Source organism: Eucyclogobius newberryi, unplaced genomic scaffold, assembly GCF_026437365.1.
Source record: "Eucyclogobius newberryi isolate DKJ021-1_F unplaced genomic scaffold, fEucNew1.0.hap1 SCAF_10, whole genome shotgun sequence".
Lineage (NCBI taxonomy): Eukaryota > Metazoa > Chordata > Actinopteri > Gobiiformes > Gobiidae > Eucyclogobius > Eucyclogobius newberryi.
Genome location: NW_027315724.1, coordinates 29,334,918 through 29,362,902, shown reverse-complemented (window position 1 = coordinate 29,362,902; position 27,985 = coordinate 29,334,918). Strand labels below are relative to the sequence as shown.

Here is a 27,985-nt window from a genome sequence, read left to right as displayed (position 1 = left end):
TGGACACACGGTTCACTTCAGTGTTCTCATGTGGACACACGGTTCACTTCCGAAACGTTTTTACAAGTCCAGATCCGGTCCGTCGTAGCGGTAAGTGTTACGGGCTCCCCCGCTCAGTGGCATAATGGTACAGTCCAGGAACACCTGTGGATGCGTTAGCGCTGTGCTTGTATGTACTGTGTATTTCAAAACTGACTAGACAATATACTGATTCATATACATCTGTCTTGAGTCTTCTTGATCCACACAAACATGGTGTCAGAAGTGGATTTTTCAGCTGTGAAAACAACATCGAGGACTCTGTGAAGCTTTGTTTTTTCTCAAGAAAAATTTTGGGACGCGAGCTTGAGCTAACAGACGCATGGCAACGAGCATTCCACCGCCCGAGGAAATGAAGCTAACCGGTGATATCGCTAACAACTGGACATTTCAGGACAGAATTTGATGACTATTCTTTGGCCCCGGGATTAGCCGACAAGGACAAAAAAGTACAAGCTGCAACATTGAGGCGCGTAATGGGAAGTGAATGCCGCCATGTCTACAAGCACAACTTGACCCTGTCAGCGGAGCAACAAGAGGACGTGACGGCTATTTTGGATGCACTGGAGAGCTACTTCAAGCCCCAAAGAAATGCCATTTGAAAGATACGTGTTTGGAAACTGCAAACAAGACGAAGGTGAGCCTATTGACTCATTTGTAACAAAACTGAGAGAGAAGGCTGCTTCATGTGACTATGGTGAACTAAGAGAGGAACAAATACGGGACAGGCTTGTCCTCGGCATCAGCGATGAGAGCGTGAGACGGCACCTGCTCAGAGAAAAAGATCTCACATTGACGTCTGCGATTAACATTTGTAGGGCAGCTGAAATGACTGACATGAAGTTAAAATTGATGTCCCAGGTCCGGCCACTGGACAGTGTTCATGTCACAAACAGGCGTCAGCAGCGGCCATTACAGCGCACAGAAGAGCCACACAACATGCAAAGGATGATCAATGACAAAGCATGCAGATACTGTGGTGGTGCACACAAACGGGGGCGTAGTGCATGCCCGGCTTTTGGAAAAACATGTCGTAGATGTGGCACACAAAATCATTTTGCCAAGGTGTGCATGAAGAAGTCCGGCCCCAATCAAAGAGTGAACACGGCAGATGATGCCAGCAGCGAAGAGAACATGGATAACCAGATCTATTCAGCAGAAACCATCGGAGCTGTGAACGGACAAGGAAAAAAATGGTTTGCCAATTTGAAATTCAATGGAGTTTTGCAAAGGTGCCAGCTGGATTCAGGAGCAACCTGCAACGTGATGAGCATCAAAGATAAGAAAAAACTGGCCCCCAATGTTCCAGGCTCCTACTGTATTCTAGAGAAATGCTTAATTCGATTGGGATATTTAGAACAGAGTGTGTGGTGCAGGGCAAAAGACACATGCTGGACTTTGAAATAGTCAGATGCCAACAAAGACCCCTCCTTTCAGGCACAACAACTGTTGAGCTAGGTCTTATGCACTTCACCATCCCTGAGGAACTGAACAGAATAGAACAGGGTACCCCAGTGTCTTTAACCAAACAGCAACTTATTGACTCGTATGCAGATGTGTTCAGTGGGCCTGTTCAGTGTCTCCCTGGGGAAGTTCACTTTGAGCTAGACAGCAGTGTAGCTCCTGTACAAGCTTCACCCAGAAACGTCCCTGTGGCACTCCGAAGCGCTGTCAAGACTCAGCTGGACAAACATGAGAAAGACAGTCACATAACCCCAGTATCTGAGCCAACCGAATGGATAAGCAACTTAGTGTTTGTCAAGCAGCCTGAAAAACTCAGAATTTGCATTGACCCAAAGGCCCTCAATAAAGCCTTGAGGCGCTCTCACTACCAAATGCCCACACTTGATGACGTACTGTACAAGCTCCCTAGGCCCGAGTCTTCACACTTGTGGATGCACGAGATGCTTTTCTACAATGCAAATTGGACAGAGAAAGCAGCTACATGACAACATTCTGGACTCCGTGGGGCAGGTACAGATGGCTCAAGCTTCCTTTTGGAGTATCTGTCGCACCGGAAGTGTATCAATGTAAGCAGCATGAACTTTTGACAGGACTCAGAGGGGTTGAGCCAATAGCAGATGACATACTCATTGTGGGGTGTGGGGACTCCGATGCTGAGGCAAGGGCGGATCATGACACAAAGTTGATTGCACTACTGGAAAGGTGTCGTGAGATAAGACTGAGATTGAGCATCAAGAAGTTGCAGTTTAAAGTAAAAGAGGTAAAATTTCATGGACACATTCTGTCAGGAGAGGGCCTACGCCCGGACCCTGAGAAAATAAGAGCGGTTCAGGACATGCCCCACCCCACTGATGCTAAAGCAGTCCAAAGATTCATAGGGTTTGTGACCTACCTTGCCAAGTTTCTGCCACACCTTTCAGAAGTGAGTGAGCCGCTGCGTCGGCTACTAGACAAGGATGTGATGTTTCACTGGCTGCCTAAACATGAAGCAGCAGTGCTGGAGATCAAACGGCTTGTCACAGCAGCACCAGTTTTGAAATACTACAATGTAACAAAACCAGTCACAATTCAAAGTGACGCAAGCCAGAAGGGACTAGGATGCTGTCTCCTACAAGATGGACAGCCAGTTGGATTTGCATCTCGTGCACTAACACAGACTGAGCAGAACTATGCACAAATTGAGAAGGAGTGTTTGAGCATTGTATTCGCATGTCAGCACTTTCACTATTATCTATATGGCAGGGATGAGATAAAAGCAGAAACGGATCACAAGCCACTCATCTCAATCTTCAACAAGTCACTTTTGAGTGCACCGAAACGCCTGCAGAGCATGCTTCTCACTTTGCAAAACTACAATCTTAAGGTAACATACAAACCCGGCTCAGACATGCACATTAGTGACACTCTTAGCAGAGCCACAGTTGCGTCAAAAACAATTGGGGACACATACAAACGCCATTGCGTATGCCTCCTGCAAAGGGCACAAGAGAACATTGAAAGCATTAACCAGTCTGATTATCTGAATGTGACAAGCCAGCGCATAGAACAGATCAGAAAACACACTTGTTTACAAATGTTAAAAACAGTTGTCCTGCAGGGGTGGCCTGAGCACAAAGAAGTGACTCCTGTAGCCATTCGAAAGTATTGATCTGTCAGGGATGAGATTAGCGCACAGGATGGGGTGCTCTTCAAAGGTCAGAGAATCATCATCCCAAGATCACTGCGCTCAGAAATGCTGACAGCAGCAGGAAACAATGATGTCACATGCACTTCCCACACGTCCATGGCAAATCCTCAGCATGGAAATAATTACAAACAGGCCGGGAAAGACTTTCTGATAATGGTGGATCATTTTTCAGACTTTTGGGAAATAGAGCAGCTTTCCGACCTCACTGCAGAAACTACAATACGGAAGTGTGAAACACAATTTGCCAGGTATTGCCAACCTGATCGCATAATCACAGACTGCGGCCCTCAGTTTGACAATGAGACATTTAGAAAGTTTGCAAAAGGGTGGGGTTTTTGAACATGTTGTGTCATCCCCGAGACATCCAAAGTCAAATGGGAAAGCTGAGTCTGCTGTAAAAATTGTAAAAACTTGTGCAAACGAGCAGCCAGTGCAGGGACTGATCCCTTTTTGGCTCTACTGCAGTGGAGAAATACGCCCTCTGAGGATATAAACTACAGCCCAGCACAAAGATTAATGGCTAGGAGGCTGAAAACGCCACTCCCTGTTTCAGACTCTCTCCTAAAGCCATGCGTGGTTACTGACGTGTCCGAAAAATTAAAGGCCAGGCACCAAAGGGCTAAGTTTTGGTACGACAGGTCAGCCAAGGATCTGCCTGAACTTCACACAGGCCAGCCAATCAGAATGCAGCCACTGCCAGGAGATCGGACTCGCAGGTGGAGAAGAGGCGTGTGTCTTCAACAGGTGAGTCCCCGCTCGTATCTGGTGGACATTGAAGGGACCCGCTACAGGCGTAACAGAGTAGACCTGCGACCGGCAGAGCAGGATGCATCAGAGAGGTCACGGGACGAGAAAGGTCCTGATCAGGACACTGTGACGCAGGCGAGGGCAGAAATGGACACACGAGAGACTAATACCGAGCTGCCTGAGGAGTGCAATGCCCAGTCCCCACAGGAGTATAGAACCAGCAGTGGCAGGCTGATTAAACCACCCAAAAGACTGAACCTTTAAAGGCGCAATGGGCGATTTTTCTGCGATTTGAGAACGCAGGCGGAAGTGCGCATGCCACTCCCCCGTGCGGACTGATACAACACACACGTGCGTTTGTTTATTAGCGCGACGGATCGCATCGCATCTCTCTTCTCCCGTAGATTTCTGTCCACTTCTGCGTCAGCTCGAAGTCTTCATTTTGCCCCGTACACTGTGGGAACTATATTATGATGCGCTTAGGCACGCGGAAACGTGGGGACGAACCGCACGCGGCTGCAGGTGAGCGGTAGGTGCGTTTTATGATTGATACGTGGCAGGACAAATGATTTATCCACGCCACGAGGAAATATGATAAAAAATTTGCTGAAAAAAATCGTCCATACCACCTTTAAAGAAAAGAAAAAAAAAAGAAAGAAAAAGAGATGAATTGTTATGTTAATCTGTTTACATCTTGGTTACTGAATGTTATTCTGTTTACTGAATGTTTTGTGTGAAATAACTTACTGTTCAGGTAATTTCTTGACTATATAGTTAATAACTATAAAAGGGGAGATGTTACGGGTCCCCCCCCGCTCAGTGGCATAATGGTACAGTCCAGGAACACCTGTGGATGCGTTAGCGCTATGCTTGTATGTACTGTGTATTGCCGAACTGACTAGACAATATACTGATTCATATACATCTGTCTTGAGTCTTCTTGATACACACAAATAGTAAGCATCCCTAGTCCAGAGTTATGTCTCTCCAACATTAATGGTCCTTTGAGTCGGATGTAAGATGTTTTGATGGATGATAACCGGATCTTTCGACCCCGTGATGAGGACAGCGTCACAACCGTGAGGGCGGAGCGAGAGGAACTATTACGTGACTCTGGTTTAATACAGCAGCAGTCACGAGAACGCGTGAGTGCCAGAAATCTGCCACTGTTCAACCGGTTGGTACTAGGTCATATAGGGAATTGGAAAGGAGGAAGTGACGAGAATGCCCGTGACGACATGGCGAGGACGACATGGCGGGAGCCGGGCGGAAGTAAACAGGTGGTCGACCGTAGTAAACATGGCGAACGGTCCCGCTAATTCTGCTGATCCATCAATAATTTTCACTCTTGGGTCTAAACCTGAAGTTTACGATGCATTTGATGTGAACAAGGACGAAACAATGAGTTCCTGGCCGTCTTGTCTTGCTGAGAAACAATTTAAATGGGCGTGCATTGAATGTAAAACAAAGAACTGTGAAAATGTAAATCACATGGGTCTGGGTTTAACCCTAACCCCTGACCCTAACCTTAAACCTTAACCTTAACCTTAACCTTAACCTTAACCCTTAACCCCTAAACCTAAACCTAACCCTAAGTTTTAGGTTTACTTCGTTTGGCTAAAACTAGTTTATACCATGACTTTGTATTAGCAAAAGTGTAGCTAACTCATCCCAAAACAAACTAGACTGCAAAGAAATTGTTAAACTTGAGACAGTGAATGTATTTCTCTCACCACCAGGTGTACCAAAACCGTGTAGCAAAATGATGAACCGCAAGTGATTTGGGCCGCAACAGCGCCGCCATCTTGGATTTCGTCACTTCCTTTCCAATTCCCTATATGATCTAGTTCCAACCCTGTTCAACCGTGTGGAGAGTTTGCGGCTCACTCCAGCGCCACAGGTCGATGTAGTTCCTCCCCAGCCACATTCTAAAAAAGAGGGAGCGGAGTGGCCGTGTTACTGGAGGTTAAGAAGCCGGAACCGGCCCAAGTTCGGTTCCACCGGTTCCACCAGTTCCACCTGCCTCTCCCGGGCTTGCTGAAATAGGAGGAACCGAATGAGGCTTCGACACTATCGTGAATCAGTTGCAGAACCCGCGGAGTGCGCTTCAGCACGGATCCTTTCACGTTCATGCTTTCTGCCAACCAAATGGCGAACGTGAAACCTGGACGTAGTTTTTGCGCTGTATTCGCCTTGTGCATTTTTTGCCTCATAAATCTACATTCTGCTGAGATCAATTTTGGCAGTAAGTTGATACTTTGTTCATTATTGTGACTAATGTTAATACATAGTGTTTTGCATAAATTGTGTGCTATTTACATTTAGAGCAAGAGTGGCCATGTGGGAATGGGACCCTGCGCTTTGCCTCTTATTACGGGCATCATATGGTCGTACAGAAGTCCCCTCAGAGAGCTGTGCTGTGGGGCTGCGGGCCTCAGGGTTCAGAGGTCACCGTGTATGTGCTGGGCCCAACGACACAGAAAAAACAAACCTCTGTCTCAAATGGTAGGTCCTGCTGATGATGAGCGGTGCATACAACTTAGAATATCATAATTAAGATCATCAAATGTTTTCAATGTTGCTACTTGAAGGAACATTTATCCAATCACAGTAAATGGCACATAATGGTATAATGGACTGGAAACATTTCAGTGACTTCCACTAACACTTAATGAAATTAACCCAAACAGGGTTTATTTCTCTTCTCATTCCATGTGATGAACTAGTTTTTCTTGAATTGATAAATTGCTTTTGATAATGCCAACATTATTAAATTAACAGTAATAACGTCTCACTAAATGTTCTGGCCCTTGATCAGAAACTGGGATGTGGCGAGTGATGCTTGACCCTATTGAAGCTGGGGGTCCATACAACATCACAGCTGCTTCGACAAACCCCACAAACGAGTCAGTCACTTTGGTTGACGTCTTGTTTGGAGATGTGTGGCTGTGCAGCGGCCAAAGTAATATGTACTTTCAAGTTTCACAGGTAAAGCAAACCATAGTATAGATGGTAGAAAATACTCAACATAACATGCAATATCATGTTTTCTTTGTCAAGTAGATATTCAATGCATCGAAGGAGCTGGCCCTTGCATCCAAATATCCACATGTGAGGATTTTTATGGCAGACTTAGTTCAGAGTGAAACGGAGCTGCCAGACTTGGCTAATGTCAGTATTCCTTGGTCTGTTCCCAATGAAAGTAAGACTTTTATCTTCTTTTCATTTACACACCATCTTCATTTACAGACACGCACATTTCTTTTCATCATTCCTCTTTTGTATTTAGAGGACTTGGCTCCCTTCTCTGCTGTGTGCTGGTTGTTTGGCCGTTACCTGTACCAGATCTTAAAGTACCCCATTGGTTTGGTAGAGTCCTGCTGGGGGGGCAGCGCTGTGGAGGCATGGTCTTCACCCACTGCACTGAAGAAGTGTGGCCTTGATTACATGGATGAAAAGTAACAAAAATAATACTAACTTTTTGTTGACCAGAAAAACAATTATTTACTTTTAATCCCTACTTTTGTGTGGAAGGTTAATGGGTCCTCACGCAAATTCAATTTTGTGGAACTCAATGATTCACCCATTGCTTAATATGACGATCCAAGGAGCGATTTGGTACCAAGGTAATGCAATACTACTGCGTACTGGTATAGTATAGTTTGGCTAATACATTTGTTCAATAGGGGAAGCAAACACAAACTATCACAAAGACTTGTACAACTGCTCTTTCCCTGCCATGATCGATGACTGGCCTTCCACGAGGGCTCAGGGGGTCAGTCGGCAATAGATTTTCCCTTTGGATTTGTACAAGTGAGTTATAAGCTGCGTCTATAATGTTTTTATTTCCATCTAAATGTGTGCATGGTAAAGTCTAATGATCGGTAACAAACTGTGCCCTCTGTCCAGCTGAGCACAGATATAAAAAACTCAACTGATGATGGTTTCTCTGACATACGCTGGCACCAGACGGCAGACTTCGGCTTCGTCCCAAACTTTAGGATGAAGAAAACCTTTATGGCCGTGGCTATGGATTTGCCTGATTCAACATCCCCCTTTGGAACGTAAGACACATTTAATGGTTACACGGGTAATGTTTTTGCCTGCGCTCTGATGCACTGTCGTGTACCACATTTTCAGAATCCATCCGAGGGATAAGCAGGATGTTGCATACAGACTGACACTTGGCGCGCAAGTTGTAGCGTATAATCATATTTTGACATGCAACGGTCCTTTCCCTTTCCTGATTTTGCCCGATAAAATGTACGTTTACATTATATTTGATCAGGAACTCGCAGTCACGCCGTCCAAAGACATATTTGAGGTAAGATTAAAGCATTTCTCTTTCATTTATTCAACATCTGGGTTTTTACGGAGTGAGATTAATCACTAAAAGTAAGAACTAAAGGCAAAGAATGTGTGTTTTTTTTTTTAAATATTTATTTCTGCAGATATGCTGTTCTGCCTCCGTCTCATTATGCGGTCCGCAGTCCAACTGGGTGTCCGCTCCCATTAAGCTGTGGGTCCAAAGAACAATACAGTTATCTACAGAGTTATGTCCACAATCGGAGGAAGTGGCTGCTGTACGATACGCATGGAGAGACTGGCCCTGCGACTTCAAGGCTTGTCCAGTTACAGCGCAAAAACGGCTTTACCTGCGCCACCTTTTATCATTAACTTTCAGTCTTCATCTGGATGGAAAAGACATATCGCAACTGATAATTACTTAAGCACAGAAGATGATTGGCAGAAAATGCAGAATGGTTTGCTCTAGAAAGAATTAGGAGTATGAAATTACATTCTATAAAAAGGATGTTTAATGACCACTCGCTTTACAGAAAACAACGGCGACATTTATATTTTTTTATTATAGCAACACCGCCTGGTGTTGAAATTATACATTTAACTTTGTAATCATGTTCAGGTTTGAATGTAATTGCTGCTATGGTACAGTCTATAAATGCAGCATCAAGGTAAGCACTATTGGTTAAAAACAAAAAAGGGTGTCCAACATTATTACTGTAATGTGTGGTTAAAATTAAAAATGAAATTGTCTATGCACATAATTGACTGATGTTTATTGTACTTTATTAAGTGCTGATTTTCAGGAGCTGTAGTAGGAGGTGGAGGGTTTCAGATTTGGAGATGCCAGGTGGTGCTGATGAGAAGTACAGGGTGACTGAGGGGTTTGACCTGTGGAAAGAGAATTTATACACACATTGTAAAGGCTGTAGTGGTTACATTTTTAAAAAGTCATGCAGTAGTTAACACAACAGAGAAGTGGAACAGGGAAATGGAGTTTTGTAATACTTTTCAAACGAGGCAAATAAGTCATTCTATACCAGTTCTTTTCAAACCGGGCGGTACACAGGAAACTTCTGGTGATGCCTTGGAATTTATTTAGTAATATTGTCTTGCTGGACACTTAATTTAGGCATTTCTGGTTGCATATGTTAGTATAGCTCATTTGAGTCAGTTTTAAAAGGTGCCACTAATTAAAAACTGTATAACATTTCAAACATTCAAGAAGGAAATGTTGAGCTACCTATGACGTGCTCGGTCTTTATGGCGTCTTTAAAACTCTGGTGCCTCTGGAAGGCATCAAAGTTAATGGAAGCGTCATCTTCAGATAGACTGTGAGCAATCTGTCCGTCACCGGGGCGACACACCTCAAAACGTATCCATCGATAGCTGCAGAGACAGAATCAAACATGAGCAGGGGCTAGAGAATTATTCATGTACACTTTATGGCCTTGTATTTGTTTTGAAGAACTGCTCCAACTCACTGCAGAAAAATGTGAATCAGCATTTGTTTAGAAGTAGAAAAATGCAGTGTATGCAGTGTTTTGTCTTGGTTACAAATATCCTTTTGTCTAAATGCTGAATAATTAATGTTAACTGAGCAAAGTCCATGGCCCAAATAACTCGTACAATGTTTGATAATATTAAAAAGGCGCTGATAGGGATATATTTACTATAGGAAAACCTAGCCCAGTGTATTCAGGCTGATTCTGTATAAATTTAGGGAAGTGTGAGACTTACTTGGTACATTTACGGGCTCCGGGGCAGCTCTGTATGAGATTTTGTATCGTAGGATGAGAGAAGCCAAAGAAGTCTGCCCCTGACGGTATGACAGGGACCACGGGTTTCAAGCTGTGGAAAAAAATATATATATATTCAATTGAACGTCGTTACAGAAATGTGACAATATTAAAATGTGAATTGCGTTCGTACGATGGCTCACATTTGGTACACGCCTCGTCCAAACACAAAAACGTAAGTGTAATGCGTACCTGGCCGCTGCAATGGCCTTGAACAGATTGGCGTGGCACGTTAGCGCAGAAGAGGCCACAATGGCATTCTGCGGATCTTCTTCAGGGACGATTTCAAACTAAGGGGGAAAATTGAACGATACGCGTGAGCTTTCGTGGATTCTGCATTTGGAGTTTTAAATCTCAAGCATGGAACTCGAGTGCTACCTGTGGACCTGCGCCTCCATCCTTGATCTGGCACGTGTAGAGGCACTGCTGCTCTGGGCTCTTCATACTGGCAAACACTCGAGTGCTGCAGAAGCCCACGGGGTAGATGGCACACTCGTCATGGAACAACATCCTGTCTGTGATGATCTGGAAAACAGTTCAGTGAGAGGTTTAAAGGACAGACAATGTTAACTTTTGTATTATTGTTATTTTAGAATAAACTGGCTTGTTTTCAATGTGTGTGTGTGAGACAAAATGTGATGCGTTACCTTGACTAAATGATACTGACCTCTCCCAAACTGTACACGGTTAAACCTCCCAGTACTATGGGAAATACTGGACGACCAGATGAGTCCAGGGGAATGGGCTGCACCAGTTTGCGAGAGCCATCCGCAAGTTTTCTCTTCTTGGAAATCTTTTTTGTAACTAAAGAAAATGTAGTTGTAAAAGGAAATAATAAACTATGATGTCTTTTTTCACCTTTTACGTGGCACATTTAATTCCCCCACTCACCTTCATCTTTGCCATTCTCTCTGGCACGCTCCTTCCTTTCTTTCTTGGGCTTTTTGAGTGGGCCATCTTCTGTCACTGGCACTGGCGCTAAGCTGTGTCCTCCTGACATGCCAGACGTCCCTGAAGCCATCACTACATTTTGAACAGGAGGATGTGTGCTGGCACTGGGAGTGGGCAGGAGCTCCCCCTCTGACAGTGTTTGGTACTGCAACAGTGACTTCAATAAAAATCTGTGAGTTAAAAAGAGAATATTTATAAGATAAGAAGCCTGTCTACTTGGGGTGGTTATTTGAGGTCAGAAAATGTACCTGCGTTCTTCTTTGGCTCTGATAAACTTCTCTTCTAAATGTGCAATTTCATCACAGAGGGCAGCGTTCTCCTAAGAGTAAGAATATTAGTATGAGAAATTCTTCATTCATGTTATTGGCTTTAACTTTTCCAAAATGTGTACTTACAAATATCATCGTGCGACCTGCTTTGCGTAGCCGTAGGTACTTCAGTCTGTACTTTTCATTTTGGTTTTTCCGTTGCCCTCTCTTCGTCTTGGCCTTATGTTCAGATGAACTTGCAGGGGAGGGAAAAGCAGGAGCTGAGGTGCCTGAGCCAGAACTAGAAACTGTATTATGTGGAGAGCTGAGGAAAGACTGTGGGGTGTAGGGTTGCAAGGCCTGATGCCGGTCCTCGTCAGTCTGGGAAGAGACATTTTCAATTGTTGTACAAAGTCATTATCAGAGGCATTGTGGAGATGTGCAACAATGTACAACAATGAGTGGAAATGAAGACTAATATGAATGAAGAAACAACATTATAAAGCCTAATAACTTCTGATCAAAACTGCATTGTGCCGATTAATATGTTGGACTATTTATTTATTATTTAATTTTTTTCAATCATACTTGAGATTTGTGAGCAAGTGTCCCACTCACCAGCAACGCAAAGACTCCGTTTCTGTTCTCAATCCTCTTGAATCTCCTGCTGCCTTTTTGTGTCTGAAACATAAGTTGAGACTGAAGCCAATAGAAGGAGCTAAAAGCTGATTTGGATCCGTTAAACTATTTATGAAATATCTTTCGTTTTTGTTTAGTTATCACTTCAAATGTTTTGTACACCTGACAATTGTGATTGAAAATAGGTGAGAATGAATAAAAAACATTTGAATTGAATAGAAACGACAAATGATACAAGTCAAAAGGTGTTGCAATGACGGAACAAAAATACAGACATTTGGTGCAGATTGAGACACTTAACAGCAATATTAAACAATACTTACCTCACGGTACATCACAGCCTCCAGGCTTGACTTCGCACTGTCAAGAAAAACACCACAAATTGGCCATAGTACAAGCATTTTTAAATTCACCATATGGTGAGGAATTATTTATACTTTGACTGAACAAGTCCCCTGTCAACGATCCTCTGCTTGATCTCCTTGATGTGCATGGGCCGTCCAGCTTCTTCTAACACAATCTACAAGACATAACAAAAGCAGTCAGTAATGTGTCAAAAGACCATGAATGTGGAATTAAAGGCACAGAACATAACTTTATTCTTTTTATTTTTTTCCTCCCTTTTAAACATTTTTTTTAGATGGTTTTATCGCACAAAATAATTTAATTTAAAAACTGAGTGGGGTGGGATAACCACAAAATTTACTTCTTGCTCTTCCTGCTGCTTGTTTCCATGGAAATTATGTTCCTTTAGCTATAATACAGTATGGCATAAAACAGATGGTATGGTTTCAACCTTCCATTTCCATGGAATTGTGCATTATTTCACCTCCCAAAAGTTAAATACTGTGCCTTTAAAGAGAGTATGTAAAATTTGTATTTCAATTTCATAAACAATATCCACCCGCATCTCCAGATATGAGAAAAGATCAAATATAACTTTTACTAATAACAAATTTAGGTTGATTTATCTTTAATAACAACATTTTCATTGTGTTTTAGTTCTCAAGATGATTATCCAATCAGAAAGCAGAAAGAGCCTCTTAGGAGTCTCACATGTGGGTTCCCAGTTCCTATGACCTAAACGTCCACTCTCTGATCTGAATAGTCACTACTAAAACCCCAGTACATACGCCATCATAAATCAGTGCTAGTGCAGCTTCTGCAGCTCAGTGAGAGTCTTCTGGAGATTCTGAGCTGAACGCGAAACATTGCCTGTCCATGTACTGAGAAGACACATGTGTATGTGTCCTCCTCAATATGCAGGTTAAGGCACTGACAACACAGGTTCAGTTGTGATTGTAGTACCCTTTTGAAACCATTAGGAGCACGGGCTGCATATACAGTACCTTTTACATGTGAATTATCATTTTACCTGTGCAGCATCAAGCCATGTCAGGTTGGGCTTTTCAGCAACTTCACTTTGAGCTTCACTAAAAATAAAAAAGACAAAAATAGTATTAAACCGCGCAGATAACACGCCTACCTTTGCAGAACGAAGTAGGAATACTAGGTTGAACAACGCAGCTAGCCTTACCTCTCCAGTGATTCAGTAGCTCCAGACAAGCTTGCAATACTGTCTAGTGCAGGAAATAATGAGTAGTTTCCCTGTCCGTCAGTTCCCATCACAGATTCAAAAGTGTTGAGGGACTCCATAAGAACCTCAGTCCTGGAGAAACAGTAAATAATAATAAGACTGTAGCCACGGCATTTTTTGGTTTCGTTAAACGAGATATTTAGCAACCGTTCCAATATCCAACATTTTGATTGTTGCCATGTTTGTTAAGATTATTGTCAAAAAGCTGAAAAGCAGTACTAAAACAAGCATACCTTTGCAATCCAGAACGAGCGAAGAACCGCGCAGTAATTCTGTCAGCCGGAACCTTTATTCATGTGCGTCGTATTGTTTACATTTAGCAGCTAACGCTAAATCATTGCGCTAAATGCTAGCTAACTTCACACCATGTAAATAAAATACGTGTGCGTTATCATCAGACTAATATGATGTCGTTCTCTTAAATTCACAACATTTACATACATTTTTAAATAGAATAAAATATTTGAAGCTACGTCTTAACGGAGAGCGGAACCGAAAACTTACTTGGAATAGCATTACACGGAAGATCACTACTGCTGCACAACCGGATATTTCTACAGCTGACAAAATAAAAGCATGAAAACGGTAATAGTAACCTAACAATGCACTAATTACATATATCGTATGCTTGGTTGATCAGGATGAAAGAATACTCCAGGTAAAGCACAGTAAACCACAAATTAAACCACAATTCATTGTGTTGGTAAAAGACAGTTTATTACATAGTCACAGTTCAGTAAGCTGTCATATTTGAGACATTGGGTTGTTAAAGACTGATCACAGTCTGATCTACAGTGACAACTAAACATTATTTATGAATGTGTCTTTTCCAGAATCAGCAGTTTTTCCCTGAGATTAACAGGCTTTTAAGCCAAGCAGCAGTCTTCAGTAGCAGTTGAGCCAGCCATAGTTCAGTAGAACACGATTAACTCTCCTGAATGGTAGGTAGTACTCACTTTGTCTTGGGCCATTTGAGAAGTACAAATATCCTATGCAAAGAATTCATATTTATAGGCCAACTTAAATCTATTATATTGCATATCCATCTCAGCAATTGACACATTTCTTACCATAATTCTCAAATGCTGCATCCACCCTTGAACCAATACCAGGGAAATCTTGAGTGATGTATCGCGGATAACCATTGTCCATTTGGTTTTGGGCCTCATCATAGCTACAAAACACAATGTTACTCATGAAAATGGCTTTTTTTTCTTGCTATATCCGTCAATGATGTACTTACCTCCAGTATTGATTCCCGACAAAAATGAGCGTCTTTCTAGTTGAGGTCACATAAACTGCTGCATCCACCTTACTGACGGAAGAAGGGAGGCCGAGGTTTGTCAAAGGTTTTGGGTAGCTAGGGAGCTTTGTCTTTGACGTAGATCTTATACCCCAGTATTGGCGGTCTGTTCAAAATATTGTTAGTACAGTAAATTCCTGAAATATGACTGAATTTGGAATTATAGATCTTGTTCAACACCAACCTTCAAAGACAAAAAAATTGTTTTCATTCGGGACTTCATAAGCAGCATCCACTTGATTTACCTGTCCCCATTTAGAGGGAAATTTTATCAGACGTATGCGAACGAGGGACGGACTCTTTCTCCAGTAATAGCTGTTTAAGAAATTCCCCAAAATATTAATACATTTTTCAATACTATAAGAACAAAATGATGCTGAAATGATTACATTTGTACCCATTTTTGAAGAAATATAAGTCTCCTCTAATAGAAGTAGCTGCATCAAAGACCAAACTGCGGCTGCATTTTTCTGCACCAGGATTTGGCAGAGGGTCTGGGTCTTCAGGCTCTTCTGGATCTGGCTCAGGGGTTGGTGTGGGAGGGGGTTGCGGATTAGGATCTTTTGTTCGGCTACCTAGAAGTTGCAGGTGGAAAAAGGTTAGTCACACAACTCTACACACTAAACTACCGAAGGTTGGGCTATTTTATCTAGACCAGTTCCAGACAAAAAACAGGCCGTTCTACAGATTGAGTCAGTGAGATACATTACCTTTACATTTAGGATAAGTTAAGCTTTGAATGCTTATTGCTTTACCATAAAGAGCTTGAACTCCTATTCTGTCGTCGTCTGGCAGTCTGTATCCGTTTGTGTTGGCGTACTGATATGTCGGAAACATTAACGCACGTCTGTCCCGGGAGTGATCCAGGCCCAGAGCGTGGCCAAATTCATGGGCTGCAACCAGCAATAAATTCACACCTAAACAATAAAACAGAAAACACTAAATATTTTCAACATGTCAAGTCAGAAAGAAAGGGCAAACCACTTGAGTATGGATTTGATAAATCTTGTATGAACCTCTGTATTTCATGTGTGTTACATTATGTGTAACATTTGGTTAAAGAAAATGGATTCACATGACTGGACAGGGTTAGCAATAACGTCATAGCAGGAAAAAACATCCTGTATTTTTCAACATTCATGCCTGAATCGACATGTCAAATACACTGCCAAAACATAAGTCGCCACTTGGCTTCAACTAAGCAAATACAGTAGGTCCTCTCTTCCTACTGGATAACTGCTGCAGGTGATGATTTTTCAGCTGCAACACGGTATTTAACCTTCATGCTATCTTCAGGTCTAGATGATCCGCAGGCATCTGTAGTAGAAAGCCTCCCCCCTTCCTCCACAATATGATTTATTTTTTGTCGTTTTATGTTTAAAAACAAATAGTAAAAGAAGAAAAAGAGTTTTTAACTATCTTTGAGGGTAGCTCAAGGGTTAAACCCAACTGTTCATGCATCAATTGGTGAAAAATAATAAGACACTGGATGGAAATAACTCTTTTAATATTACAGAAGCTTATTGACACTATGCACAGTGAATGTGTGCTGTAATCAAAACTAAAGGTGGTCCTATGAAATCTTAGTGCATGTGCCCCCTGCACAGAGCCTCCATACAGTTTGAACTCGAGACTTTAGCAGAACATGTTTACCTCTTTGGGTTAGAGTCCAGGTTTCATCATCATCAAAGTGAGTGTCCCCTCCCTGCCCCCTTCCAGGAGAGTTTGCATGGGCCAAAACCCCTCCAGCGCCATCAAAAGGGTAAAAGTCTGCATGATCTTGAGCAATATATGACATAGATATATATGATTTTTTTTAAATACAAATTAAAAAATGTTCAAACAGATTTCTTGCACTTACATCCACCCTTGAACAGGATCATGATGTCTGCAGTTCCACTGTCGATCTGTTTGAAGTCCAATGGAATAACATCACTGTACACCTGAAAGGCCTGGGCAATCGTGGCGTCCACTTGACTCTTTGAAAGATCTGGAGTGTACTGTGTGATCCTACAAAAAGTACCAAGTAGTCCATTTAGTTTAGTAAAGTATAGAACACAATATTACTCATTGAGCACCACAACACCACAACCATTGCTGGGGAACTTTGCAATAATTTCTTGCTCGCATCAAGTTGATCACATGCTATTATTTTACCTGTATGTAAGTAGACTTTTCTTCCACTTAGGTTTACCACTAAAATGTCCATATTTGCTTATGTCTGACACACCACACCTCGGTGCCTTCATGACTTCTATTGTCTCATTATTCAAACTGCCGGTCACTTTCAGGTCAGCAAAATAAAATAAGTTTAGTGTACATCTTTATCTAAATTTGCCCTGGTCTAAAAAAACAATAAAATAAAAAAAGTACCTCTAATCCAAAGAAAGATTGCATGGCTTCCAAGTCCTCTGTGAAGTCTTTAGCTACGACGAGGCTTTGTGATGTAACATTTGACACCCCAATATCAGAGTAATACTGATAAAGGTAATCCTTGAAAGAATGCAAAATAATAAGTAGCGTAGTAAAATCCCATATCAAAATGCTGAAATGTTAAGAAGGTTCACAAAATATGGGTGATGAACCTGAACTGAACCTAAAATAGACCTAAATTTTAGGTTCATTATTTTGTTCTTTGAGGGTACATGAAGTGACATGAAATTATTGAATCCTCTATTAGAAAAAGTATAATTTGATAACACAAAAATTTGACTAAGCATATAGGACAAACCAAACAAAGTTTATTTCTAAACAAGTTTAAACCAGATCTATCCAGCAGCATTTGGACTAACGGCTCATTTAAACTGTATGTTTTGGTCACATTGATAACCACAGCCATTGATACATTTGAGACATTGATACATTTAGCATTTGCATTGTATTTGTCAACTTTGTTACTGCTATATCCTTTTGCAATTTGCTATTGTGCAGCCTCACTATCTTCTTGAAGAGTGGGTCCAGCTCGCCTCCGACGGTCCCTCATCTGCCTGAAGAGTGGGTCCAGCTCGCCTCAGACGGTCCCTCATCTGCCTGAAGAGTGGGTCCAGCTCGCCTCAGACGGTCCCTCATCTGCCTGAAGAGTGGGTCCAGTTCGCCTCAGTCGGTCCCTCATCTGCCTGAAGAGTGGGTCCAGTTCGCCTCAGTCGGTCCCTCATCTGCTTGAAGAGTGGGTCCAGCTCCAGTATCCTCGTGTCCGTCTGTCCGTCTGTGAGAGTCGGATCTCTCCTTCACTGGAACGCCTCCAGGTTTCTACGCTTTTTTCCCAAAGAGGTTTTTTTTGTAGTTTTTCTTGGCCGAGAAGGAGAGTCTAAGGACAGAGGACCCTGGGACATCGTCCCTCGCCACCACAGACATTGTCTGACTCCATCGCCACCACAGACATTGTTGATTCATTTCTCCCTGTGGCCCTCAGAGGCAACTGTTGTTGTGATTTTGGGCCTTACAAAAATAAATTGATTTGATTTGATTTGATTCTTAATCTGAGCACTTCTTACCTCAGCATTTGTTTGGTCAACTGGTGAAATTGTTGGAGCAATAGTTGGCGCTGCACGACACAGGGCCAAAGCACCCGACAGCACCATCCAAAATGCATGCATTTTTAAAGTAGTGGCCTACGTCTTATTTATTGTAGCTGTTTTTGTGGCCAATCTTGTGGAGCTTCAGAGTTAACTATCTATACAAACAGTGCTTATTTTGCATCAGTGGACTTAAATACTCCTGTGTTTGAGTTCCTATGTAAATAAGTGTCTTGTGTGGGGGGTTAATGTCCGCTGAAACATAGATTAAAACAGGTCAGTTAAGTCAATTTTTTTTTTTTTATTGAGCATTGTGGGCTGTCTCATTTGCACACACAAAAAAAATATACATACAAAAAAACCATCACATTTATTTAAGAAACAATACTGTGCAAGAATATTATTAGCAAAAATAATTACCACACCAGTAAATAAACTAGGATTGGATGCATGTCAATCAACAACCCGCCGACCGCTGTCAACATCCGAGCCAGGAATTTGACAAAATGATCTTGACTACTCTGTTCTTCCTGTAGTCGTACTGGTAGGACTTTGTTCCACTGATCAGGAAAATGCTCCCTGTTACAGACACAAATGTGAGTGTTGTTAGGTCAAAAAAAAAAGTTATTTGGGTCAAATTTGAGTTAAATTGCAAAAGCTGTGCTATTTAAATAATTTGTCAGAGGCAATTTACTCTTTGCTTAGCAGTGTTTTCAAGATCTTGTCTCTATTTTAGTGCAATAATAAAGTATTGCCTTTGATCAAATCCACAGAACTCTAAGATGTTAACAAAAATATTTTTTTTTCATTTTAAATTATGATACTTTACATCGATTTTAAATGTCCTGCCACTTGTTAACCTGCTGACAAAGTAGTGACAAATACCCTATATCATCATTCAGCTCCAGCTTTTTCTGTGGCAAAAATGAGCCCCTTATCATTAGATTATGCAGTTTTTGTAATTGAATAAACAGTGTGATTAATTGCACATCGCTAAACGTTATTGTCATGGACTGGTACAGCGGAATATGAAGCTATATTGTTTTAAAGGGAAGAGAAAGTTCATGTGGTGGTGAACTCCACCCTTCACCACCTAAAAATGGTGAAAACAAGAAATTACAACTTCTATTTCAGCGGTATGCTATTGCTGCAGCTGCTGAGGTCTCCCCTATAGAACGTCCATGTCCATATACAGAGCCTGGGAGCATTTTTACCTTGTAGCTTGAAGGCAGCGTTTACTTTGCTCGGGATCCCGGGCCAGTCTGTGTGGATGTGTCGAGGGAAACCATTGTCCATTTTCCTTTTGCGATCATCGTACCTGATCAAAGAGAAGTCATTTGTAAAAAGCCTTTGTATTTTGCTTTTTGGGCTATTGTCCGTAGTGAATAATACAGCCACTTCACGCTGTATTATCAAACTTGCAACCTGCATTCAGTTTAAGTGGTACTTTTTTGTCCAACTTCCGTCTCCATTGGTGTCATACACTTTTTCTCATCCAAATATAAAATTACTGTCCATATTGTGGTGAAACTACAGGGTGATATTGACAAGGATAAGTATACATATTTGTTTTATTATTACCCTGATTATGTGTGATAAAATGTGAATATATGATTATATTTCTGTGATGTATTTTATCTGCATAATAGTGATATTTTATCTGCATCATTAGTTTAAGAGAAGAACGGGTGTGTGACAGCATTTGTTTGTGAAGGGGTCGTAAAGATGGGCCAAAGAATGTTGCCCCAGGGGGGGAGTTGCACCCCCCTTTGCAGGCTTTATCTCTACGGAAAAATACCAAGTGCCTTGATGTGAGGCTGACCAATGAGAAATGTGACCCGCCTATTCCAGAATATCTAATAAAACCAACCAGCAATGGAAAAAACAGGGTGAGACGCGGGGGTGAGACGCAGGAGGGTCAGCCAGGCTCCTTACAACGGCCTGGCTGACACAGTCCCCGCGTTTTCTCCCATGCATGCCACACAAATGTCTGATGTTTCTGTGTCGTTTCATATTCTAGGTTGAATTGTGTTCTCGATGTGTTACGGAATAGCATCGGTGTATGTAACAAATACCTTTGTGTTTGGAAGTATTTTAAATTGTCAATGTTTGCAGTTTTTTTTCTTCTTCTAATTATAGATCATTATAGATATGTTTTTATATATACACGGCCCTCTATAGTCTCAATAGAAACCTATGATGTGCTATTGTGTTACCTGTAATACAAATCCCCTGTGAAGAATATAGTTTTGCCATATTCACTGACATGGACCGCGGCATCAATGTGCTTAACACTGGAGGAGAACCCAAAGTCGGAGATTGAGGCAGCGTGACTCTTCACTTTAAGCTGCTTAACCATCCAGTATTTATGACCTGTGAAGACAGACAAACATACATATGTCACTACATTGTGGGACACGGAACAGCAGCACACCACAAAGACAGCCACACTCCGAGAGGCTGTAGAAGGCTGTTATTAGAGTTCTCTGCTGAGTCATGCTGACAGAGGCTGCAAGGCTAATCGTGATAAAACAACAATAGTTGTAGTTGAAATAGCTAATTGCAAAGTGTACCGTTATTACGGTAATATAAAGTCTTTTTTTATTTTTTTATTTTTTTAACAGATGTATTTGCCTATTACCCAGTTTTGGCGGTACCGTGTTCATTTTAGTTTAGTTCATTCAAGCTCATGTGATGTCTATAATCATCTATTTACAATGAACTGCTAAGTTCCATTACAAACAATGTACAGTATTAATTAACAAAACATTAACTTCCATCTCATTCTCTTATTCCATGTGGTTGCATTTTATATGTAGCACATAAACATATGCATAGCAGTATCTTGGTTACCGTATGTAAAGTTAAATGTGGGCATACCGGTTCATAATGTGTACACTTACGCAAATACATAATAGTTTTGTTGATTCTCTTATAGCCCATATACAGAACTGTAATTCATGCTGATGTGCATATTACTAAAATTTTGTGTTATAATGATAAAATTAGTTTGCAGATTTATTTTATTCATATAATACCTATGATAATGTGAATAACAGCAATTGCAGCAATGTATAACTCAATTATATCTCAGGTTGTTACTAGACAATTTCCTCAGCCTTCTACCATAATACCATTTCTCTGCATTTTTATATAAATTCATAAATTGTTGAGCATTGTATGTGTTGCTCCCCCAAGTCGTCCCAAATCCACACCCCACATAATGAAACCCACATGCTCCTCCTAGTGGTCCTGGCAACTTGTAATTTAAATGTACCACATCCCCTCACGTTGTGACCTCCATATCATCCTCTGCGTGCAATTAGGACTGGGCTATATGGCGTTAAACATTTAATTGTGATGTCATCCCTGTGACAACTATTTTGGTGATACTGTCATACTGGCATTCACTGTTTTTTATGTAATGCAGGTCTGTGCTCAAATATGAATGCGTTTCCCCACAAACTCCTCTTGTTGGTCAGCTTCTGTCATGGTCAGGTTGAGTGGATTCAACCAATCACACTGAAGAATACATTTTCAGAATCAGCCTCAAAAAATGGCAATTGTGTTTGTTTTGGCATTTCGCTCACCCCTACATGTGATTCTTAGTTTTTTTGTTCCTATTTCCAGTATGTTTTGATTGTTAGTGCTCCTGGATGTATTTATTTATCAAAAATATGTTGCAGATGTGGCAGTAGGCCCTCATAACCGCTGACAGCCTATGGCCTGTGACCTGGGCCTTTAAAAGGAGGCTTCCTCACTGTGCCTGACTGTGTGGACTGTGTGGACTGACTGTGTGGACTGTGTGGACTGACTGTGTGGACTGACTGGGCCTGACTGTGTGGACTGTGTGGACTGACTGTGTGGACTGACTGGGCCAGACTGTGTGGACTGTGTGGACTGACTGTGTGGACTGTGTGGACTGACTGTGTGGACTGACTGGGCCTGACTGTGTGGACTGTGTGGACTGACTGTGTGGACTGACTGGGCCAGACTGTGTGGACTGTGTGGACTGACTGTGTGGACTGTGTGGACTGTGTGGACTGTGTGGACTGTGTGGACTGTGTGGACTGACTGGACTGTGTGGACTGACTGTGTGGACTGTGTGGACTGACTGTGTGGAAAACAAATACAAAACAAATACAAGGCCATAAAGGACTGAGTGTACATGAATAATTCTCTAGCCCCTGCTCATGTTTGATTCTGTCTCTGCAGCTATCGATGGATACGTTTTGAGGTGTGTCGCCCCGGTGACGGACAGATTACTCACAGTCTATCTGAAGATGACGCTTCCATTAACTTTGATGCCTTCCAGAGGCACCAGAGTTTTAAAGACGCCATAAAGACAGAGCACGTCATAGGTAGCTCAACATTTCTTTCTTGATTGTTTGAAATGTTTTACAGTCTTTAATTAGTGGCACCTTTTAAAACTGACTCAAATGAGCTATACTAACATATGCAACCAGAAATGCCTAAATTAAGTTTCCAGCAAGACAATATTACTAAATAAAAAGTTTCCTGTGTACCGCCCGGTTTGAAAAGAACTGGTATAGAATGACTGATTTGCCTCGTTTGAAAAGTATTACAAAACTCCACTTCCTTGTTCCACTTCTCTGTTGTGTTAACTACTGCATGACTTTTTAAAAATGTAACCACTACAGCCTTTACAATGTGTGTACAAATATAAATTCTCTTTCCACAGGTCAAACCCCTCAGTCACCCTGTACTTCTCATCAGCACCACCTGGCATCTCCAAATCTGAAACCCTCCACCTCCTACTACAGCTCCTGAAAATCAGCACTTAATAAAGTACAATAAACATCAGTCAATTATGTGCATAGACAATTTCATTTTTAATTTTAACCACACATTACAGTAATAATGTTGGACACCCTTTTTTGTTTTTAACCAATAGTGCTTACCTTGATGCTGTATTTATAGACTGTACCATAGCAGCAATTACATTCAAACCTGAACATGATTACAAAGTTAAATGCATAATTTCAACACCAGGCTGTGTTGCTATAATAAAATATAAATGTCGCCGTTGTTTTCTGTAAAGCGAGTGGTCATTAAACATCCTTTTTATAGAATGTAATTTCATACTCCTAATTCTTTCTAGAGGAAACCATTCTGCATTTTCTGCCAATCATCTTCTGTGCTTAAGTAATTATCAGTTGCGATATGTCTTCTTTTCCATCCAGATGAAGACTGAAAGTTAATGATAAAAGGTGGCGCAGGTAAAGCCGTTTTTGCGCTGTAAACTGGACAAGCTTTGAAGTCGCAGGGCCAGTCTCTCCATGCGTATCGTACAGCAGCCACTTCCTCCGATTGTGGACATAACTCTGTAGATAACTGTATTGTTCTTTGGACCCACAGCTTAATGGGAGCGGACACCCAGTTGGACCGCGGGCCGCATAATGAGACGGAGGCAGAACAGCATATCTGCAGAAAGAAATATTTAAAAAAAAACACATTCTTTGCCTTAAGTTCTTACTTTTAGTGATTAATCTCACTCCGTAAAAACCCAGATGTTGAATAAATGAAAGAGAAATGCTTTAATCTTACCTCAAATATGTCTTTGGACGGCGTGACTGCGAGTTCCTGATCAAATATAATGTAAACGTACATTTTATCGGGCAAAATCAGGAAAGGGAAAGGACCGTTGCATGTCAAAATATGATTATACGCTACAACTTGCGCGCCAAGTGTCAGTCTGTATGCAACATCCTGCTTATCCCTCGGATGGATTCTGAAAATGTGGTACACAACAGTGCATCAGAGCGCAGGCAAAAACATTACCCGTGTAACCATTAAATGTGTCTTACGTTCCAAAGGGGGATGTTGAATCAGGCAAATCCATAGCCACGGCCATAAAGGTTTTCTTCATCCTAAAGTTTGGGACGAAGCCGAAGTCTGCCGTCTGGTGCCAGCGTATGTCAGAGAAACCATCATCAGTTGAGTTTTTTATATCTGTGCTCAGCTGGACAGAGGGCACAGTTTGTTACCGATCATTAGACTTTACCATGCACACATTTAGATGGAAATAAAAACATTATAGACGCAGCTTATAACTCACTTGTACAAATCCAAAGGGAAAATCTATTGCCGACTGACCCCCTGAGCCCTCGTGGAAGGCCGTCCTCCAGTCATCGATCATGGCAGGGAAAGAGCAGTTGTACAAGTCTTTGTGATAGTTTGTGTTTGCTTCCCCTATTGAACAAATGTATTAGCCAGTACGCAGTTTGCCTGACCAGCCATTCCCAACATGTTTTGACGGACTACTTTACAAAACCTGAGGGTCTGGGATCCAACCCAGTCGCGCCAATTTCCAAAGGGAGTGATTGACAGGCGGATTAACCAATCAGACAAACGCATTGTCCGTTCGTGTCTAAACAAACAAGGTGGATTACGAGGTCTTCCGCGTTTGAGAGACACGTGACACAAATTAGCGGCGGTGGTTGGACCGGTAAATGCTGGAAAGTTTTTTTTGACGCCCCCCAATGGTCCGATTCCAGACCGAGACGCATTCGGACAGAATGTGGGCGGGGCTGGCGGGTCAGGCAAGTATGCAGTAGTATTGCATTACCTTGGTACCAAATCGCTCCTTGGATCGTCATATTAAGCAATGGGTGAATCATTGAGTTCCACAAAATTGAATTTGCGTGAGGACCCATTAACCTTCCACACAAAAGTAGGGATTAAAAGTAAATAATTGTTTTTCTGGTCAACAAAAAGTTAGTATTATTTTTGTTACTTTTCATCCATGTAATCAAGGCCACACTTCTTCAGTGCAGTGGGTGAAGACCATGCCTCCACAGCGCTGCCCCCCCAGCAGGACTCTACCAAACCAATGGGGTACTTTAAGATCTGGTACAGGTAACGGCCAAACAACCAGCACACAGCAGAGAAGGGAGCCAAGTCCTCTAAATACAAAAGAGGAATGATGAAAAGAAATGTGCGTGTCTGTAAATGAAGATAGTGTGTAAATGAAAAGAAGATAAAAGTCTTACTTTCATTGGGAACAGACCAAGGAATACTGACATTAGCCAAGTCCGGCAGCTCCGTTTCACTCTGAACTAAGTCTGCCATAAAAATCCTCACATGTGGATATTTGGATGCAAGGGCCAGCTCCTTCGATGCATTGAAAATCTAGTTGACAAAGAAAACATGATATTGCATGTTATGTTCAGTATTTTCTACTATCTACAGTATGGTTTGCTTTACCTGTGAAACTTGAAAGTACATATTACTTTGGCCGCTGCACAGCCACACATCTCCAAACAAGACGTCAACCAAAGTGACTGACTCGTTTGTGGGGTTTGTCGAAGCAGCTGTGATGTTGTATGGACCCCCAGCTTCAATAGGGTCAAGCATCACTCGCCACATCCCAGTTTCTGATCAAGGGCCAGAACATTAAGTGAGACGTTATTACTGTTAATTTAATAATGTCGGCATTATCAAAAGCAATTTATCAATTCAAGAAAAACTAGTTCATTACATGGAATGAGAAGAGAAATAAACCCTGTTTGGGTTAATTTCATTAAGTGTTAGTGGAAGTCACTGAAATGTTTCCAGTCCATTATACCATTATGTGCCATTTACTGTGATTGGATAAATGTTCCTTCAAGTAGCAACATTAAAAACATTTGATGATCTTAATTATGATATTCTAAGTTGTATGCACCGCTCATCATCAGCAGGACCTACCATTTGAGACAGAGGTTTGTTTTTTCTGTGTCGTTGGGCCCAGCACATACACGGTGACCTCTGAACCCTGAGGCCCGCAGCCCCACAGCACAGCTCTCTGAGGGGACTTCTGTACGACCATATGATGCCCGTAATAAGAGGCAAAGCGCAGGGTCCCATTCCCACATGGCCACTCTTGCTCTAAATGTAAATAGCACACAATTTATGCAAAACACTATGTATTAACATTAGTCACAATAATGAACAAAGTATCAACTTACTGCCAAAATTGATCTTAGCAGAAAGTAGATTTATGAGGCAAAAAATGCACAAGGCGAATACAGCGCAAAAACTACGTCCAGGTTTCACGTTCGCCATTTGGTTGGCAGAAAGCGTGAAAGTGAAAGGATCCGTGCTGAAGCGCACTCCGCGGGTTCTGCAACTGATTCACGATAGTGTCGAAGCCTCGTTCGGTTCCTCCTATTTCAGCAAGCCCGGTGGAACTGAACTTGGGCCGGTTCCGGCTTCTTAACCTCCAGTAACACGGCCACTCCTCTTCCTCTTTTTTAGAATGTGGCTGGGGAGGAACTACATCGACCTGTGGCGCTGGAGTGAGCCGCAAACTCTCCACACGGTTGAACAGTGGCAGATTTCTGGCACGCATTCTTGTGACTGCTGCTGTATTAAACCAGTCTTTCACGTGATAGTTCCTCTCGCTCCGCCCTCGCTGTCCTCATCACGGGGTCGAAAGATCCGGTTATCATCCATCAAAACATCTTACATCCGACTCAAAGGACCATTAATGTTGGAGAGATATAACTCTGGACTGTGTGTAAGAGTGTGGACTGTGTGGACTGACTATTTGGACTGTGTGGACTGTTTGGACTGACTGTGTGGACTGACTGTGGACTGTGCGGACTGACTGTGGACTGTGGACTGTGCGGACTGACTGTGGACTGTGCGGACTGACTGTGGACTGTGCGGACTGACTGTGTGGACTGACTGTGGACTGTGTGGACTGACTGGACTGTGTGTGGACTGTGTGGACTGACTGTAGACTGTGTGGACTAACTGTGTGGACTGACTGTGGACTGTGCGGACTGACTGTGTAGACTGTGTGGACTGACTGTGTGGACTGACTGTGTGGACTGACTGTGTGGACTGACTGTGTGGACTGACTGTGTGGACTGACTGTGGACTGTGCAGACTGACTGGACTGTGTGGACTGACTGTGTGGACTGACTGTGGACTGTGTGGACTGACTGTGTGGACTGACTGTGTGGACTGACTGTGGACTATGTGGACTGACTGTGGACTGTGTGGACTGTGTGGACTGACTGTGGACTGACTGTGTGGACTGTGGACTGTTGTAGATATTGATCAATTATTGTCATGTCTGTGTCCTATTTATCATGTGTCACAACGATCTTGCTGCATATGGGTCACAATGAACTATTCTGTGTATTTTCAGATTATTTGTGGACTAGTCTAAACAATCTTAAAGCGGACGTCATAGCGAAGGTCAGGCCATTTTTATCAGACCCAAGTAACAGCGATATAAAATACAGCACAATTTTGTGAAGAGTCAAATCTCAGCTGCAAGACGAACAACATGCTACTGTTTTGCCTGTTTTTCCCTGTTTTCATCAAATAAAGAACTTGAGAACGATCCTCGCCTCTCGCAGTCTGTATAGACTAAACTTTGACACTGTGTGGACTGTGTGGAATTGTGAACTGACTGTGGACTGTGTGGACTGACTGTGTGGACTGACTGTGTGGACTGTGTGGACTGACTGTGTGGACTGACAGTGTGGACTGTGTGGACTGACTGTGTGGATTGTGTGGACTGACTGTGTGGACTGACTGTGTGGACTGACTGTGTGGACTGTGTGGACTGACTGTGTGGACTGACTGTGTGGACTGGGTGGACTGACTGTGTGGACTGTGTGGACTGACTGTGTGGACTGACTGTGTGGACTGACTGTGTGCACTGACTGTGTGGACT

General features: G+C 42.2%; 2 protein-coding genes and 1 pseudogene across 2 annotated transcripts; 1 reads left to right on the top strand and 2 right to left on the bottom strand.

Moving 5' to 3' along the window:
• Positions 1–6,258: 6,258 nt before the first annotated feature.
• Positions 6,259–8,725, top strand: LOC140369931 (sialate O-acetylesterase-like; annotated as a pseudogene).
• A 283-nt stretch (positions 8,726–9,008) lies between these two features.
• Positions 9,009–20,678, bottom strand: LOC140369915 (uncharacterized). The gene is made up of 27 exons (XM_072456990.1): positions 20,508–20,678; positions 19,506–19,609; positions 18,271–18,320; positions 17,131–17,269; positions 16,934–17,060; positions 16,638–16,786; positions 16,430–16,555; positions 15,532–15,693; positions 15,174–15,351; positions 14,961–15,091; positions 14,717–14,882; positions 14,544–14,647; positions 14,365–14,462; positions 13,707–13,759; positions 13,414–13,545; positions 13,252–13,309; positions 12,314–12,396; positions 12,200–12,236; positions 11,385–11,618; positions 11,238–11,308; positions 10,930–11,159; positions 10,706–10,842; positions 10,417–10,563; positions 10,231–10,328; positions 9,980–10,090; positions 9,483–9,628; positions 9,009–9,130 (listed from the first exon to the last, which is right to left on the bottom strand). Exons 1-27 carry the CDS (start codon positions 20,648–20,650, stop codon positions 9,042–9,044), a joined length of 3,303 nt encoding a protein of 1,100 aa, XP_072313091.1. The 5' UTR covers positions 20,651–20,678; the 3' UTR covers positions 9,009–9,041.
• A 2,515-nt stretch (positions 20,679–23,193) lies between these two features.
• On the bottom strand, positions 23,194–26,181 carry LOC140367320 (sialate O-acetylesterase-like). Its single transcript, XM_072453746.1, has 9 exons — positions 26,002–26,181; positions 25,519–25,688; positions 25,305–25,443; positions 25,049–25,217; positions 24,881–24,972; positions 24,371–24,504; positions 24,120–24,274; positions 23,860–24,043; positions 23,194–23,736 (listed from the first exon to the last, which is right to left on the bottom strand). The coding sequence occupies exons 1-9, from the start codon at positions 26,120–26,122 to the stop codon at positions 23,410–23,412; spliced, it is 1,491 nt and encodes a 496-aa protein (XP_072309847.1). The 5' UTR covers positions 26,123–26,181; the 3' UTR covers positions 23,194–23,409.
• Positions 26,182–27,985: the final 1,804 nt, after the last annotated feature.